This window comes from Archocentrus centrarchus, chromosome 2, assembly GCF_007364275.1.
Source record: "Archocentrus centrarchus isolate MPI-CPG fArcCen1 chromosome 2, fArcCen1, whole genome shotgun sequence".
NCBI classification, from domain to species: Eukaryota; Metazoa; Chordata; class Actinopteri; order Cichliformes; family Cichlidae; genus Archocentrus; species Archocentrus centrarchus.
In genome coordinates, this window is record NC_044347.1 from 27,502,115 (window position 1) to 27,517,008 (window position 14,894).

Consider the following 14,894-nt stretch of genomic DNA (forward strand, 5'->3'; position numbering starts at 1 on the left):
GGGAGGGAGAGCTCAGACTCTGAGGGCGGAGGCGGTGAGGAGGGAGGAGGGGGGAAGTGAATCTCTGGCTTCACTGCCTTTTTATTCACACCTTTCCCTTTCATGTCAAGGTTATGGAGATCCATCTTCATATTTTTGATGTTCTGCTTTTGTGTGAGAGCCTTATTTTCTGTTTGCCTTTGAGACGTTGACGTCTGCTCTGTTACATTTTGCTGGCCCACAGTAGTTTTCTCCGTCACTGTAGCGTGCACCTGTTTGACTGTCTTTGTCTCACACACTTGCTTCTTTGAAATATGCGTCTGCGATATGTTGCGCACCTCTTTCATCACAGACGCATCAGCAGCTTTAGCATCTGTTTGATCTTTATTAATCATTTGTTTATTCTTTATCGTAACAGGCTTCGGTGCTTGTATTTTCTGTTTCTGTTCTCTGGTGCTCTTCAGCTGAGAGGCCCCTGCAGGATTGTCTGCTTTGGCTACAGTAACAGAGTGGTCCTCTTGGGTTATTACCTGTGTTTTCAACGATTTGTTTTCATGCTGCCTCTGTGTGTGCCTCTGTGACTCACCACTCTGAGAGAGGTTTTTCACAGCAGGGGGTGGACTGACTGCTGCACTCTCCCTCTTAATTTCATGTACACATTCATGCTTCTCTTGCTTTACAGTTAATGTATTTTGCACGGGCGCGTTTGCCTTCTTGGGAGGATATACACGTTTTGGTTTTGAATACTGCTTTTTTTGCATTAGACACTTTATCGCCCCTTGAACGTCACCTTTTACAACCTCTTCTTTTTCTGCCTGCATTGTGTCCTGTTCTTCATAAAGGGATTTAATGGATGTTTTCACGTCTCCTTCAATGCTCCCTCTGTGTTGCATTCTCGGAGACGTTGTTGGCTGCAGCAGGAGCTGAATGGTGGCTTTAACATCCCCTTGCTCGCTCACTTGATGCTGGTAAACCCTTTTCTCGCTCGATGCTTCGTGCAAACTTTGCATGGCTGTGTGAATATTTCCTTTAACAATTTCCTCTTTTTCCACCTCTTTCACAGCTTGCTTCGCCTCCTCCAGGGACTTCAGGGTCCCTCTAATATCACCTGGCACTAAATCTTCAACAGCTGCTTCGGTTTTGGTGGTTGCAGATTTTTCCAGTGACTCGAGAGCACCCCTGATGTCTCCCTTGATGATTTCAGGCTTTTCCATTTCTTTAGCTTGATGCTGGGCCTCCTCTAGAGACTTCAAAGTAGTGGGTATGTCTCCTTTTACCACCTCCTCTTTCTCTACTACCACTTTCTGATTGATGGCTTGGGTCAGTGAATCCAAAGCTGCACTGAGGTTGCCTTTAACAATGTCCTCTTTCTCTAGGTTCCTGTATGTGACAGTAGGCTCTGTCATAAAAACCTTAACAATGCTGTGCACATCACCAGGAACTATATCATCCTCTGTTACTGTGCGACCAATCTGCTGCTGATTCTTCCGCAGCAACATTTTGGTCTCTTCAACATCGCCGCCTATGATATGCTCTTTTTGGACCTTTTCCTGGCTTTCGTCTGATTCAAACTGAAGCTGCTTCAGGTAATCCAAAGCTCCAGACTCAATGCATGTGGAGTAAAAGCTGACATTACCCCTCTCTGTGTCTAAGACTTTTATCTTTTTAGACTCTTCTCCATCTGAGTTGGAGAGGAGGCGTTGGAGAGTTTTGCTGACATTTCCTTGAATGATATCCTCTTTCTCCATGCCAGCTATCTCCCCCTTATTTAACAGGGAATAGATAGTCATCCTAACGTCTCCTCTTTCATCCTCTTGAATCAGAATGCCGTGCTTGGAGGAGCCTTCCCTCTTGAGCAGATTGTTCATGGCTTCTTGAATGTCACCATGGATAATTTCCTCTTTCTCCACACTGATTCCCCTTTCCTGGTTGAATAGCTGCTTCACAGTGGTGCTGATGTCCCCACGCTCCTCCTTGTCGATAGTTATAACCCTTTCAGTGGTCTCCCTGCGGTTCAGGAGGTTCATCATTATGTTGCTCAGATCTCCTCTAATGATCTCTTCTTTTTGGATCTGAGGAGCCTCCTGGTTCATGAGTTTATACTTTGCCATGCGGACATCTCCAATCTCATCTGCTTCAATAAGAATACCCTGTGACTCCACCATTTTCTGGGAATAAAGTTCCTCAAGGGTCTCTTTGATACTTTTACCAAATATCTCTGTCTTTTCCACATTGCTGTCGTTGAATTCATGGAATGGAGTGGTTTCAAATAGCCACGTTGTTGTCTTCACATCAGCCTGTGGGATTTCCTCCTTTGTCACAACAAGATCTGTGCCATCACTCTCTTTGATTCTATCAAGTGGCTGCTTCTCAAAGAGCCACACAGACTGTTTGACATCCCCTTTCATTACTTCCTCTTTTGTCACTCTCTCCATGCCGCCGTACTCGGCGACATCACCACGTATCTCATCAATCGTGCGGGTTTCAAACATCCACGTGGCAGCTCTGACGTCGCCTTTTTGGATTTCACTCACACTAACAGTTCTGATGTACTGTTGAGACGTCTCATCGGTCTCAAACCGTTGCTTGTTTTTCTTCACATCGCCACCTTGGATATCCGCGACTGTCTTTGACCTCACTTTTATCTCCTCCGTAATTTCATCCAGTGGTTGCGTTTCAAACCTCCACCTGGCAGAGCTGACATCTCCTTTGTTGATACCTTCCTCAGTGACAGCTTTAATAACATAGACTTCCTCTGAATCTCTAATCGAATCCAGAGGTTTTGTCTCAAACAGCCATCGGGCCCCGACCACATCTCCTCTCATGATTTCTTCTTTAGTAACCGTAGTTACTTCATGATAATGGCCCTCCTTGTCACGGATGGCATAGAGAGGCTGAGTTTCAAACATCATGGTGTAATTTTTCACATCTCCCTTCTCTATTTCATCTCTAAAGATATTAGTGAGTTTTGAAATATCAGTCTCAGTGGACTCCACTTTAATTTGATCAAGAGAGAATGTCTCAAAAATGAAACGGCCTTTGTTAACATCACCTCCCTGAACGTCAGTCACAGTGCGAACTTCCCTCGCCTCAGCGCTGTCCTCACGGATCGCATCAATCGGCTGGTTCTCGAACTTCCAAGTACAGTTGACCACATTTCCCCTCTGGATGTCCTGAGCTTGCTGCACCTTCAGTTTCTGCATCATCTCCTCAGAGGTGGAGCTCATAATGTCAGAGGAACGATTCTCAAAGATGTACTTCATCCTCGAAACATCGCCCGACTGGATGTCAATTTCCGTGACCCTCCTGAAAGAACTGCTGTCCTCACCTGTGATGTTTTCCAGATTTTCGGTTTCAAAGAGAAAACGAGCCAGCCGCACGTCTTTTCCGTGAATGTCCTCCTGATTTACGGTGCAGGTCTTCAGAATGGTCTCTGACTCCGAATGATCTCGTATGTTATCAAGTGTCTGCGTCTCAAAGAGCCATGTGCATGTTTTCACATCACCTTTTTGCACTTCTTCCACATCAGACTCACTCTTTTCCACCTTTTCATACAGAACATCCATCGGCTGAGTTTCAAAGAGCCACCTACAAGTCTTCACGTCTCCTTTCTCAATTTGAATGCTCTCGTTGGATTTATGTTCTTCATTCTCAAAATTACTGAACAATTTAATGGTGTCGAGTGCTTGGGTTTCAAACAACCACTTGGCTGTTTTGACATCCCCTGACTGAATTTCCTGTTTAGATATGCCTTTTATGATCTGAAACTTACTGATGCTTTCATCAAATTCATCAATAGGACGTGTCTCAAACATCCATCGGCAGCTGCGCACGTCTCCTTTCACAATCTCCTCACGCCTCACAGTCTTCACCTCATGGTAATGGCCAGAGCTGTCTTGCATAGCATACAATGGGGTAGATTCAAAAAGAACTCTGTTGGACTTGACGAAGCCACTTGTGACACCTTCGACTTGAATTTTCTGCATTCCCTCGCATTTGCTTAAATCCATGCTTTCAAACCTTTCTTTGTAGTTTGCCACATCCCCTTTGTCGAGTGCTTCAATATTCACAGTTCTTGTAATCTCCTTCTTCTCCTCCCTTATATTCTCTAAGGGCTGACTTTCAAACACCCACTTTTGATGCCTCACGTCACCCTTTTCTTCTTCTGAAGCCACTGTTTTCTTAAGTTTTCCCACTTCAAGCAGCTCTTTCAGGTTTTCCATTGGTACTGTTTCAAAAAGATGCTTGGCTGACTGAACGTCACCTCCTACAATCTCCTCGCCGGGTGAAGGCCGAGCATTGGCGTTGTCTTTCAGAGTATCCATAGGCTGAGTCTCAAAAACAAGACAGTGCTTCCTCACATCAGCACCAATTATTTCTTCCTTTTGCTTCCTGGAACTCTCCCATTCTTCATCCTTGATCGTGTCGAGAGTTTTTGTTTCAAAAAGCCATCTACCTTTGTTCACACCACCTTGAACGTTGTCCTCCATGGAAATCCCACATATAAGCTTTACCTCGGCAGGGTCTTTGTTGATTATATCCAGAGGCTGGGTTTCAAACATCCAGCGTGATGTCTTCACATCTCCTTTTTCCATCTCCTCTCTGCGGATGGTGGTGATTTCCAGCATCTCTCCTGAATCCCCCCTGATGACACACATGGGCAGTGTCTCAAACATGCGGGTAGTTGTCTTCACATTCCCTTTAATTTCTTCCAGCTCAGACTTCAGGTTGAGGAAGTGACTCTCCTCGATGGTTTCTGTTTTACCCAAGCAATCCAGATGCTGGGTCTCAAACAGATACCTGGCGGTTTTGACATCTCCACCAGTGATGTCTTTGCTCACACAAACATCGGTCTCCTGCTCGAAATCTTGGTAGATCTTATTCAGATAATCGAGCGGCTGCGTTTCAAACAGCCAGGTCGCTGTGCGGACATCGCCTCGGGCGAGATCAGTCTGTTTTTGCGAGCGCTCAGTCGTATCAGGTGTTTCTGCCCCCAGAGCGTCCATAGGCTGCGTCTCAAACATCCAAGCTGTGTATCTAACATCTTTGCCAGCAATGATTTCCTGCTGGGAAATATTCTTCACCTCATTCTCATCGGGGGTTTCATCTTTAATCGTATCTAGAGGCTTGTTTTCAAACATCCAGCGCATGGACTGCACTTCACCTTTAAGGATCTCATCCCAATCCAGGTATTCCCTGTCAGGACTTGAACACTTACTGGAGATGTTGCCATCATTTTCAAACATATAGCATGCCTGCTGGACGTCACCCACCCCTTCCTTGCTCTCCAGTTCAGCTTTTTCTGCTTCGCTGAGCTGACTGACAATGTCAGCTTCGAGGTTTTTGCGCACCTCTGGGTGTATGTGTTTGTAGAGGCGCTTTAGTTCAGCCATGTTCTTGTGTTTAAAGTACTCTTCCCTATTAATAGTGTACTTATGTTGAGATGCAGGCTCCTGAGGCTGGGAAGAGACAATGTGGTCGGGGATTTCTCGCGATACCTGCAGCAGGTTTAAGGGTGGGAGAGGGAAATGGTCTGTGGCCTCAGAAGCCACTGCTGAGGCAGATGCTCCTGATGACGCAGTAACAGTCTTTACAGCGGAAGAAGTCTCATATCTCGTCATAGCTGAAGTTTTAGAAGACTGGTTTACTGGTGCCCACTGATACTGGTTCAAATCCACATCAACCTGTGATTCACGAGGAGTTTTCAGTACAAAGAGAGGGACAGTGAGGTTAGAGCTGCATTTAGAAAAATGTTGATTCTGTGGCACGAAAGGCACAGAAAAGACCAGCTTTGAAGCTGACAGTAAATTAAAAAATTGTCAACTTTCAACCTCAAATAAAAATTACTGGAAAAAGTCATTTGCGCCATTAAAGCTTAATGCAAGTAACTCTAATTTGGATGTAAATGCACAAATACAGACATATCTCATATCTGTCAAACAATCAAAACATCTTCAGTTATGTACGTTCCTAATTACCGACTTGATTGAAATATTCACTGAACTGCAGGCAGTAACGCGAGTGCTTGTTTTTAGTCTGGGGTTTATCTTTAACAGTGAGAAAAAGTGTCAGACTTCAGCTGTGCAATGACATGAGGTCTTTTATCCAATCCAATTTATTCTCCATCAACTCATGGCATGCACAATTTCCTTTTGATGATTTCATGATGTGGCCATATCCTCATACCGTTACCTAATAAACAACCCAAACTATCATCTATTTCGATAAACAGACAGCATCATTACCTTAATTTCCTTGGCTGGTGCAGCTTCCTCAATCGTTTTTTCATACTGCTGCTTCAAAGCCTGAGTGGAAACCTTTGGTAGGTCCTCTCCTCTGACAAGCATAACTGAATTAGACACAAGAAGAAGGCTGCCTCATTAAGTCATTCATAGTGAGGAAGCTCAGGGGGATTGGAAAAAGAAATAAATCATTTCATTAAAAACCCGAGTAGTTTTCTGAAACCGTGCAGTGTTGATTGCCCAATTTCCACTTTCCAATATTTTACTTTCCTGACTTTGCCCTGATTAGATTTGCTGCTATGCACTGAATTTAAAATTATCAGCGTTTCAACTCATTTTCATAGCTCATCCCTTATTCAGCCCGTATTGAGAACAATCATTAATATGCAGAACATAAGGAGTGCTGTGATAAAAACCTGCAAATTACAATATAAAAGGCATGAGCAGAATAACCTGTTTCATTGTAATGGTTCCCGTAACTGGCAGCCACATCATTATGGTGGACTCTTTGATTGTGCATCACCTGTGAAAAAATGGTGGCAAATCATTAGTAACCATAATGACGCCTTGAACAGTTTTCAATCGGTGCGATGCAAACGGGTTAATATGAGGTTGATTTTCTACATAGGGCTCACATACTTAAGAAATAATAGTAAGGACTATGTGTATTACAGGTAAGATGCTACCCTACATCACATGACAAGTACCTCTTCTCGAGAGAGGGCTGTGGTGGGGGTGACGTCTCTGGCACTGCTTCTCGCTGTCACCTCAGAGGAGCTTGACATCTCCTGTCAAACAGAGGAATGGGAATGCGAATGAGCCGAACTTTCACCGTGCCAAGACACGTGCTCATATAATCACACTCACGTAGCTAAAAAAATGCTCATGCACACTCAGAAAGAGTTTTTTATCGCCTCATGACTGCGAGCTGTACAAAACAGCGGGACAGAAGTCATTTTTATACCATGAAAAAGGTTAATAAAACCCCTCTGTGGCCGGTAACAAATGCTTTTTTTCCATTACTATCCTGCTTCCCAGGGAGCTGCTAAGTTTGAATGCTGCCAAAGGAGGGTTTCAGAGTTGGAGAGAAAGCAATGGATTACAAAAATTGTCTAAAACTACATCAGCCATTTCTTCCAAAGAGATTCATGCAATTTGAAGGAGATGAAAGAAATGTGTGATATTTGAGCTTGTATCCTCTGCTGTTAACATGAAAGATACATGGAGGGTGGGGGGGGGCTGTGCTTCTAAAACCACTTATGTCATAATACTATCTTTCCTGATGCAAAACAGTGGTTCGATATTACACCTGTAGGGAGGAAAAAAAAAACACTTGAGGGGAAAGCGGTTCTCCCTTTGCTGCAGAGAAGCAAAGGGAGAACCACTCCATCAAACAGAGTCAGACATTTCCCTTCATGTACAGTTATGTAAAATTTAGCATTCACCAAGGTCCTTGTGCGCTCGATGAATCCACTCTGCTTCCGCGGCTGAATGAGCAGATGGGGAAAATGCATGAAGGGCCGGAATTGACCTTACTTCCCTGAGATCCGGCCCCTGTCCCAGGCTGCTAGTAACACGTTTTGGCATTTTCCTCACGCACTGGCTGACAGAGTCACTTGGACAAGCAAAGTTGAAGGTGCCCTCTTTGATTCGACCTACCGCGACACCTCAGCCATACCGGCAAAGTTTTTCCAATAAAAAGCTGCAGCAGAATTTAAATCATCCAGTCGCTTTCACGTGTTTCTCCCTTTACACCGAGCTTGTGAACACAGAGGACAGCAGCACTGTTTCTATGTAGGAGGAAGAAAAATGTCCCCTTTCATCTGCCATCTTTAACAATTCAGATTTTCCACTCTGACTTCAGGATGTAACTGTGACTACAGAGTGTAGTGGTTTACACATTTACTTAGCAAGCCAAAGGTTGCTGGATCAATTCCAGCCAGAGACGGTGACTACAGTCTCACCTGGACAGATCTCTGCTGGAAGTGAAACTGGGTGATGGTGGATTGGGAGGAAGATGAGGCAAACTCCTGGTTCTCAAACTGTCTCTTCACACTGGCCAGCCCACCAGGCAGCGAACGGGCCTCTGACTCACTCATCATCTATGAGCAGAAGAGAGATGACAAAAATCACCCAAGAAAGGCCAGCTGTGCAGGTGTTAGAGCTTAAATAGCCACATTGAAAAGACATGAGTAACTTCCCACATGCAAGTTTTGTACAGTAAGACTTTTATGTTGTATACTTTCATGCACTGGTATTTTTGCCATACAAAATAATCTTTACTTGATGAAAGTGGCCACTTTTATAAGTAATAAAAGTTTTTTTTTATAGCATATAAACCATAAACATTTAGATGATGTCTTTTCTGCTTCTGTTCCATGTGGACAGGCTGTCAGGATCTGAACTGAACTCTGCTCTCACTGTTAGTGCTATGCATGTTTGCATTATGCTAATACAAAAGCCAAATCGATGGCATTTCAGAAACCTTAGCAATGTAGGTGTTCTTTTAAACAAGACATGACTGCTGTGCCATTAACATTCCCTTTGACATTCCTTTAGAATTCCCTAGAGTGTAAAGATCAGATGTATCCTTAAATAATCCTGAGAAACATGCCGGTGCCCAGTTAGAATAAATGAACTTTTTGCTTAGACTGTGCATGTTGCAGCAGAGACTGAAACACAGGTGGAAAATTCACTGTTTCAGACAAACATCTTTCACTGAGCTAAGAAATTATTCTTGAGACTGGAACTTAGAAAAGCCCAATTTCTTTGCAAAGAAGGAAAAAGAGGAGAAATGATGAAGGCTGAGTAAATCTCATCTGTATCGAGAAAACAGTTCTCGCCCTCCGAGATCCAGGCAAGAATGCATTCTTTGTATCTGATACAATAATCTCCTTTTGGGATTGTCAATTACAATCCAAACAAAACATTTATATGTTGGCTTCTGCATACATAGCTTCTGGGAAACTACAATATATATGAGCAAGTTTGCTGCTGCTGCTGTTTTTGTATGTGTGTGTGTGCGTGTGTGTGTGTGTGTGTGTGAGGGAGAGAGAGAAAGAATGCTAAACACATGAACTTCCCTCTTTTATGCAAATGAGGGCTACAGTGTGATTTGCAAGTTCCTGCAGAGGAGTTTAGGTCACTACTACAGGGCATAACAGCCTCGCTGATAGTGACTCACATAATGTCCACCTGAGTACGCTTAGAGACACATGCACGTGATTCACGTGTTGAATATGTCTTCTTTACAGTGACGTATAGAATCAGAAACAAGTGATGAATTCAGCACCGTCTCCTCAAATGAAAACATTCCCGTTTTAGATCCTGAGTGAGGATTGTAGTCAGAAACTGCTGCGGGTGTTCACACTAAGCAGCAAAACACCAGCACCAAAGATAATGTTGGGTAGTTACTGCACTGTATATACAGTGCACACTCACTGGCCACTTTATTAGGTACATTTGGACCTAATACAGTAATATATTTATTACAGCTGGGATTGGCTCCAGCAAAATATGAAAATATGCACACACACACGCATACACACACACTTTCACATCTGTAAATTCAATAAAGACTCATTTTTGTTCCCGTTCTTTCACACTCACCCTGTGGCTGCACTAAAATTCATCTTTTTAATGGCGACACCTGCGGCACACGTTTTGCTTAGGCATGTGCGTTTCCCGTTTGCTGATTGGAATGGTGCAGCAAATAACACATTTGTGCGCTCCTCTCATGTCTGATGTTGCTGTTTCATGTATTATTGTCAGAGTGTAATCTTGAGACATCTGCTTTGCTGACGGTGTACGTGTTGCTCCTGTAGTGAAGCCATGGGTGAAAATAGCGAGGCAAAATCACTGCTCCAGGACAAGAAACACTCCTGCTCGTAAACCAAAGTAAAATCACATATTTTATTGTGTTTGAGTCAGCAGATGAGATAATGCGACTGGAATTGAGAGCCTCTGATGTGCTGGTAAGCTTTCTTTTTAATTTTTGCATTAAATTAGCTAGATCAGATGTTTCCCCTGTGTTTAGGCTTCATGCTAAGCTAACGGTGTCCTCACTTTGAATTTACCACACAGATATAAGAAGGTATCAATCTTGCAAGAAAGCAAATGTGTTTATTTTCATAAACATCAAACTGTTCTTTTATGGGTAGATGGCTAGACTTCACTAACACTCTTGGAGAATCTTGTATTTTGTATCTTGTATATATTCAATATATTTAGACATTTTGAACAGTCAGTATTGCTACATGACGAATCAATACTGCAGATCAAAAAACTGTCGTATTTAAGTATGTTGCTACTTGTGTGTTGACATGCTGCAAAAGGTAGAGAGCAAAAAAACCATGAAAATTCCATCTGGCAAATAGCCCCCTTTTGGTGTCCACCGCTACCGACCCCCAGTCCCGCTCCCCTCACATCCACATATGCACACGCACGTCCAGACGCAGCTGTCAGTAGATGCGTGAGAGTCGTCGGAGGTTGGAGAGCTTGCAGCGCTGCCACAGCAGCGATCACTGTAGTGGAGTGTAAAAGGATCACTGAGTGAGATGCGTTGGAAGCTGCTGCTTGGAAGCAGTAATGCTAGTAGTAGTTGGTTTTATGAAAAGCATATGAAGGGTTCATTGAATTCATGTAGCGGCCGTTATTTAAAGGATGATTGCAGCCATTTAGAAAACACAGCGAGCCACTTGCGGCAGTGCTTTACAGTGATGTTAGTGCGGTTGGAAAAGCACCGACTGATATATTAACAACACCAAATTTCTGAAGCTTAGCCTTGAGTGGCTTGTTGCTTTGCAGACCTCTGACCAGAATGTGTTATTGCGATGGAAATCACCATCATAGAGCTATTTGAGTTATTTTTCTATTAGCGGGCATTTGTAGTTTGTAAGCTCTGGTTTGTCATGTGCAGTTTCAAGGCTCCAGAGGGTGGCTGGCTGCCCTCTGTAAACATGCCAGAGTGGCCAGATGAATGCTGCTCATTGATTATTTATCAGCTTCAGATAAAAGATGATGATGCTTTTAACAGAAAACTGAAGCCTCCATGCTTCTACTTTTATTCTGACATTAAGGGACTTAATGCAGCAGTTTCAAACTCCTCTTTCATTGTAAAGCAGATAACATTTAATGTTTGGAAGTAATGATAGGATATTATGTGTTTCAGATATTTTACCAATAAAAAAAACAGACATTTTCGAGCAGGTATGGTTTTGTTTTCCAAACAGAGCAGGCTTCCTGTAACGGCCTTGGCTTACAAAACTGCTCCCACAGTTGAATTATTGGGATTGTAAAGTGCATACTGACTGTTCAAAGGCACCGAGCCTTTTTAGTCTTTGATGACTAATGACTCAAGGATATTCTGAATTGCTTTTATTCCCTCTTTTTTGTGTGTTTAATTAAAGACGCAATAATGTGTGAAGTTGTGCTGATGTACTGGCTGTGTGGGTTCATTTGAACCTCCTTTTAAAATCATGGATGCAGTTAGAATGATTCTGCTATGGTAGTTTGTTTTGTTTGTCCTGCCCTATCACATTGTACAATTTAAATGTGTGCGACCTTGAAATTTGTACCCAATCCACTGGTTAAATGTTGATTGATGAAGAAGTCATCTGATATCTATTAAAAAAAATATATCCAAAAATCTGAGAATAATGGATTTTACAGTTCTTTCTCTTAAATGTAGTCAAAGTAAATGTTATAACTACAATGCACATATTGTTTAAAAATTTTATATTTTAATTCTGGAGAAAAACTGTGATTGAAATACTGTCATCGATCACATTATTAGATTGTAATCAAAGCCTGCAATAGACTGCTGATCTGTCCGGGGTATACACACTGCCTTTCACCCTGTGGATGGGCTCCAGCCTCCCCGTGACCCTGAACTGGATGAGCAGAATGGTAAAAAGTAGATGCACTGGTTCATATTTAGACCTTTTCTACTCTACTTTGAGCACTCAATGCACTTTACACAACACGCCTCATTCACCCATTCATACAAGCACTTCCATATGAAACTAAAATCTTTTACTGTCTGATATTCACACACATTCATACTCCGACGGTTGCATCAGAGAGCAACTTGGGGTTCGGTATCTTGCCCAAGAATCAAACCACCAGTCTTCCAATTAGTAGGTGACCTGCTCTACCTCCTGAGCTACAGCCACCCCAAAGAAAAGGATGGATGGATGGATGGATGATTACTAATCTGATGGTCAAAGCCTTCTAAAGGATGACGCAATGTAGTGACGACATCTGGGCCAAACCAAAACGGTGTACAGTGAGGATGAGGTTGTTTCAGTGTCTGATGCCCTTTTTAATAGAACTGTTTACTGTTTCAGCTGTTCACACAAGAAACATTTAAATTAGGTAGTGTCTCCAACATAAATTATTCTTAGGATAAACTGTATGTTTGTATCATTTCAGTTTATCATTTTTAAATTAAATATTCTTATTTGAAAAGACGCAGATGTGCCATTAATGTTTTGTGTCTTTTTGCCCTTTTAATTTTGTATATATATTACAGGACGACTCAAATAATCAGTATTTTGTAATTCCACGTGGATTGGGCTCGATATGGCAGAAAGCAAAGTGAGTTTATCATACACCAGAAGACATGACGAAGGGACCGGTTAAGTACGTCAATTTGTAATGCCAGGGTCAGGCTACACAATACTTTGCTCTAATAAGATGACACAATGTCAGATTAAAAGACTCTAGAGTGTTTTAATCTGACAGTAGAGCGGGTGGCTGTAGCTCAGGAGGCAGAGTAGGTCATCTGCTAATCGGAAGGTCAGGGCTCCACTCTGCATGCCAAAATATCCTTGGGTAAGATACTGAAACCCAAGTTGCTCTCTGATGCCTCAATTGGAGCTAGAAAGATAGACAGATGAATGGATGTGAATGTGTGAATGAGGCATGCTATATAAAGTGCTTTGAGTGTTCAAGTAGAGTAGACACGCGCTATATAAGAACCAGTCCATTTACATTTATACTCTTGCCTTTACTTGGCTGAGACATGTGACCAGGGTCACCGTGTCTTTCTGACCTGTATCTGAAGTGTGTGCATAGCATCAGCTATCATTGCAAGAAAAAACCAAAAAAAAAAAAACAAACCAGCTGTCAGTTGTTTAATTAGTCTTCTGCTTCACTGACCTCTTCTCCTCTGGCTGATATTGTATAATTTGAACCCAGCATTAGCGGTCAAAAGTCAAAAAGGTTGAGAACCACGCCTTGAATCTTTACCAATGTGTTATATTTTATAAGTTCAATTTTTTTTATTGCATTGTTTTACTCATCCTGTAATGGACTGAACTCAAGCAGGGCAGTAGATTTCCTGTGGGTGATTGTTTACTGTTTCTGTGGCTGCCTGCACATCCTCACCTCCATCCTTTGCTAGGTGCATGTAGAAGTATCGTCTTACCACTGCAGAGGAGGAGCTGCTGCTTTCTTTCTTGGACACTGCAGCCTGATACATCGCCAGCCGCTCTTTCACCGACACCGACTCGGCCTCGTGGTCCTCGGCGCTCAGGGCCCTCTCCTTGGGACGTCTACCTGCGCTGCCTGCAGCTGCACACACAAAGACATTAACCATTAAGATGTGGGTAGCCTCTTTTATTGCCTGCAAACTAAACTGGACTTTATACCATTGCTAGATATGTCTCCTCAAGAGATCTGCAGTAAATTTACACCTACTCATTACTTTTCTGGCACATCAGTGATGGCTGCGACAGAGTGTGTGGTTTAATTGGACATAAGGGACAGTTTTGTACATGACAATTCTGTTACACTGGAAGAGGTTGAATCAGAGAATAGATTTTTTTTTTTTTAATTCGGCTGTTAGTTAGAACAGCATCCATTCAAAAATATTACTAACACAGCGATAGACGTTAAATGTAGGTGTTGGTTGTGTTTGATGCGCTACTATTTGCTCCTTTCTGGCAAATAAAATAAAATTCAGTCCAAAACACACCCTGAGTTTTTAACTCTGACATACTTAAAGATACTGCAGATATTTTAACCAGGAAATCAGAAGAGTCAAACGATCCAGATCAAATACTGACACAGAAAAGAAGCGGGATACTCATCAATCACAAAGCACTTCCTCATGAGCCTTCATGTTGCGCAGCACATCCCTGTGGATGGCCAATTAGAGAAGCCCATTGATTTTAGATTTGACTTCTCTGTGCTACAAAGCATCATTAGGCAACAGAGAAGGCTCCAATAAGGCTCACAATACGCCCACACTGGACCTTTTAGCTCTTGGCATGTTTTCAGCCAACAACACCATGGGATGAAGAAGACCCTAAACAGAAATTATTCTCCCTTATTATGTGCTCACACTGTGACCTTTTGACATTTTGAAATGTTCCTCCTGGTTGTGCGTTCCCATTAGGTTTCGCAACATGTATGTGTACTAGTATAACTTGGCAAAAAGTGGAGGTCAGGGAGTACTTTGTAACTGAGAGAAATTTTTTTTTCAAAAGTGTTGTAGAAACTGCTTCTTAAATGCAGATGGATGGATGGATGGATGGATGGATGGATGGACGGACGGACGGACGGACGGACGGATGGATGGATGGATGGATGGGATATATGCTGCCATGGTGATGCAGAAGTATACAGATTAGATTCAAATAAAGTACATACTCCTCTGTAAAGTACACG

At 42.6% G+C, this 14,894-nt stretch overlaps 1 protein-coding gene across 2 annotated transcripts in view; it reads right to left on the reverse strand.

Moving 5' to 3' along the window:
* The window catches only part of xirp2a (xin actin binding repeat containing 2a), a 66,952-nt gene that overhangs the window by 6,788 nt on the left and 45,270 nt on the right, over positions 1–14,894 (reverse strand). For both annotated transcript variants that reach the window (XM_030744691.1, XM_030744698.1), the window contains 6 exons: positions 13,651–13,796; positions 8,186–8,323; positions 6,929–7,009; positions 6,675–6,744; positions 6,225–6,328; positions 148–5,663 (listed from right to left, as the gene is read on the reverse strand). In XM_030744691.1, coding sequence (XP_030600551.1) covers positions 148–5,663; positions 6,225–6,328; positions 6,675–6,744; positions 6,929–7,009; positions 8,186–8,323; positions 13,651–13,796 — 6,055 coding nt within the window. The remainder of the gene's footprint in view (positions 1–147; positions 5,664–6,224; positions 6,329–6,674; positions 6,745–6,928; positions 7,010–8,185; positions 8,324–13,650; positions 13,797–14,894) is intronic.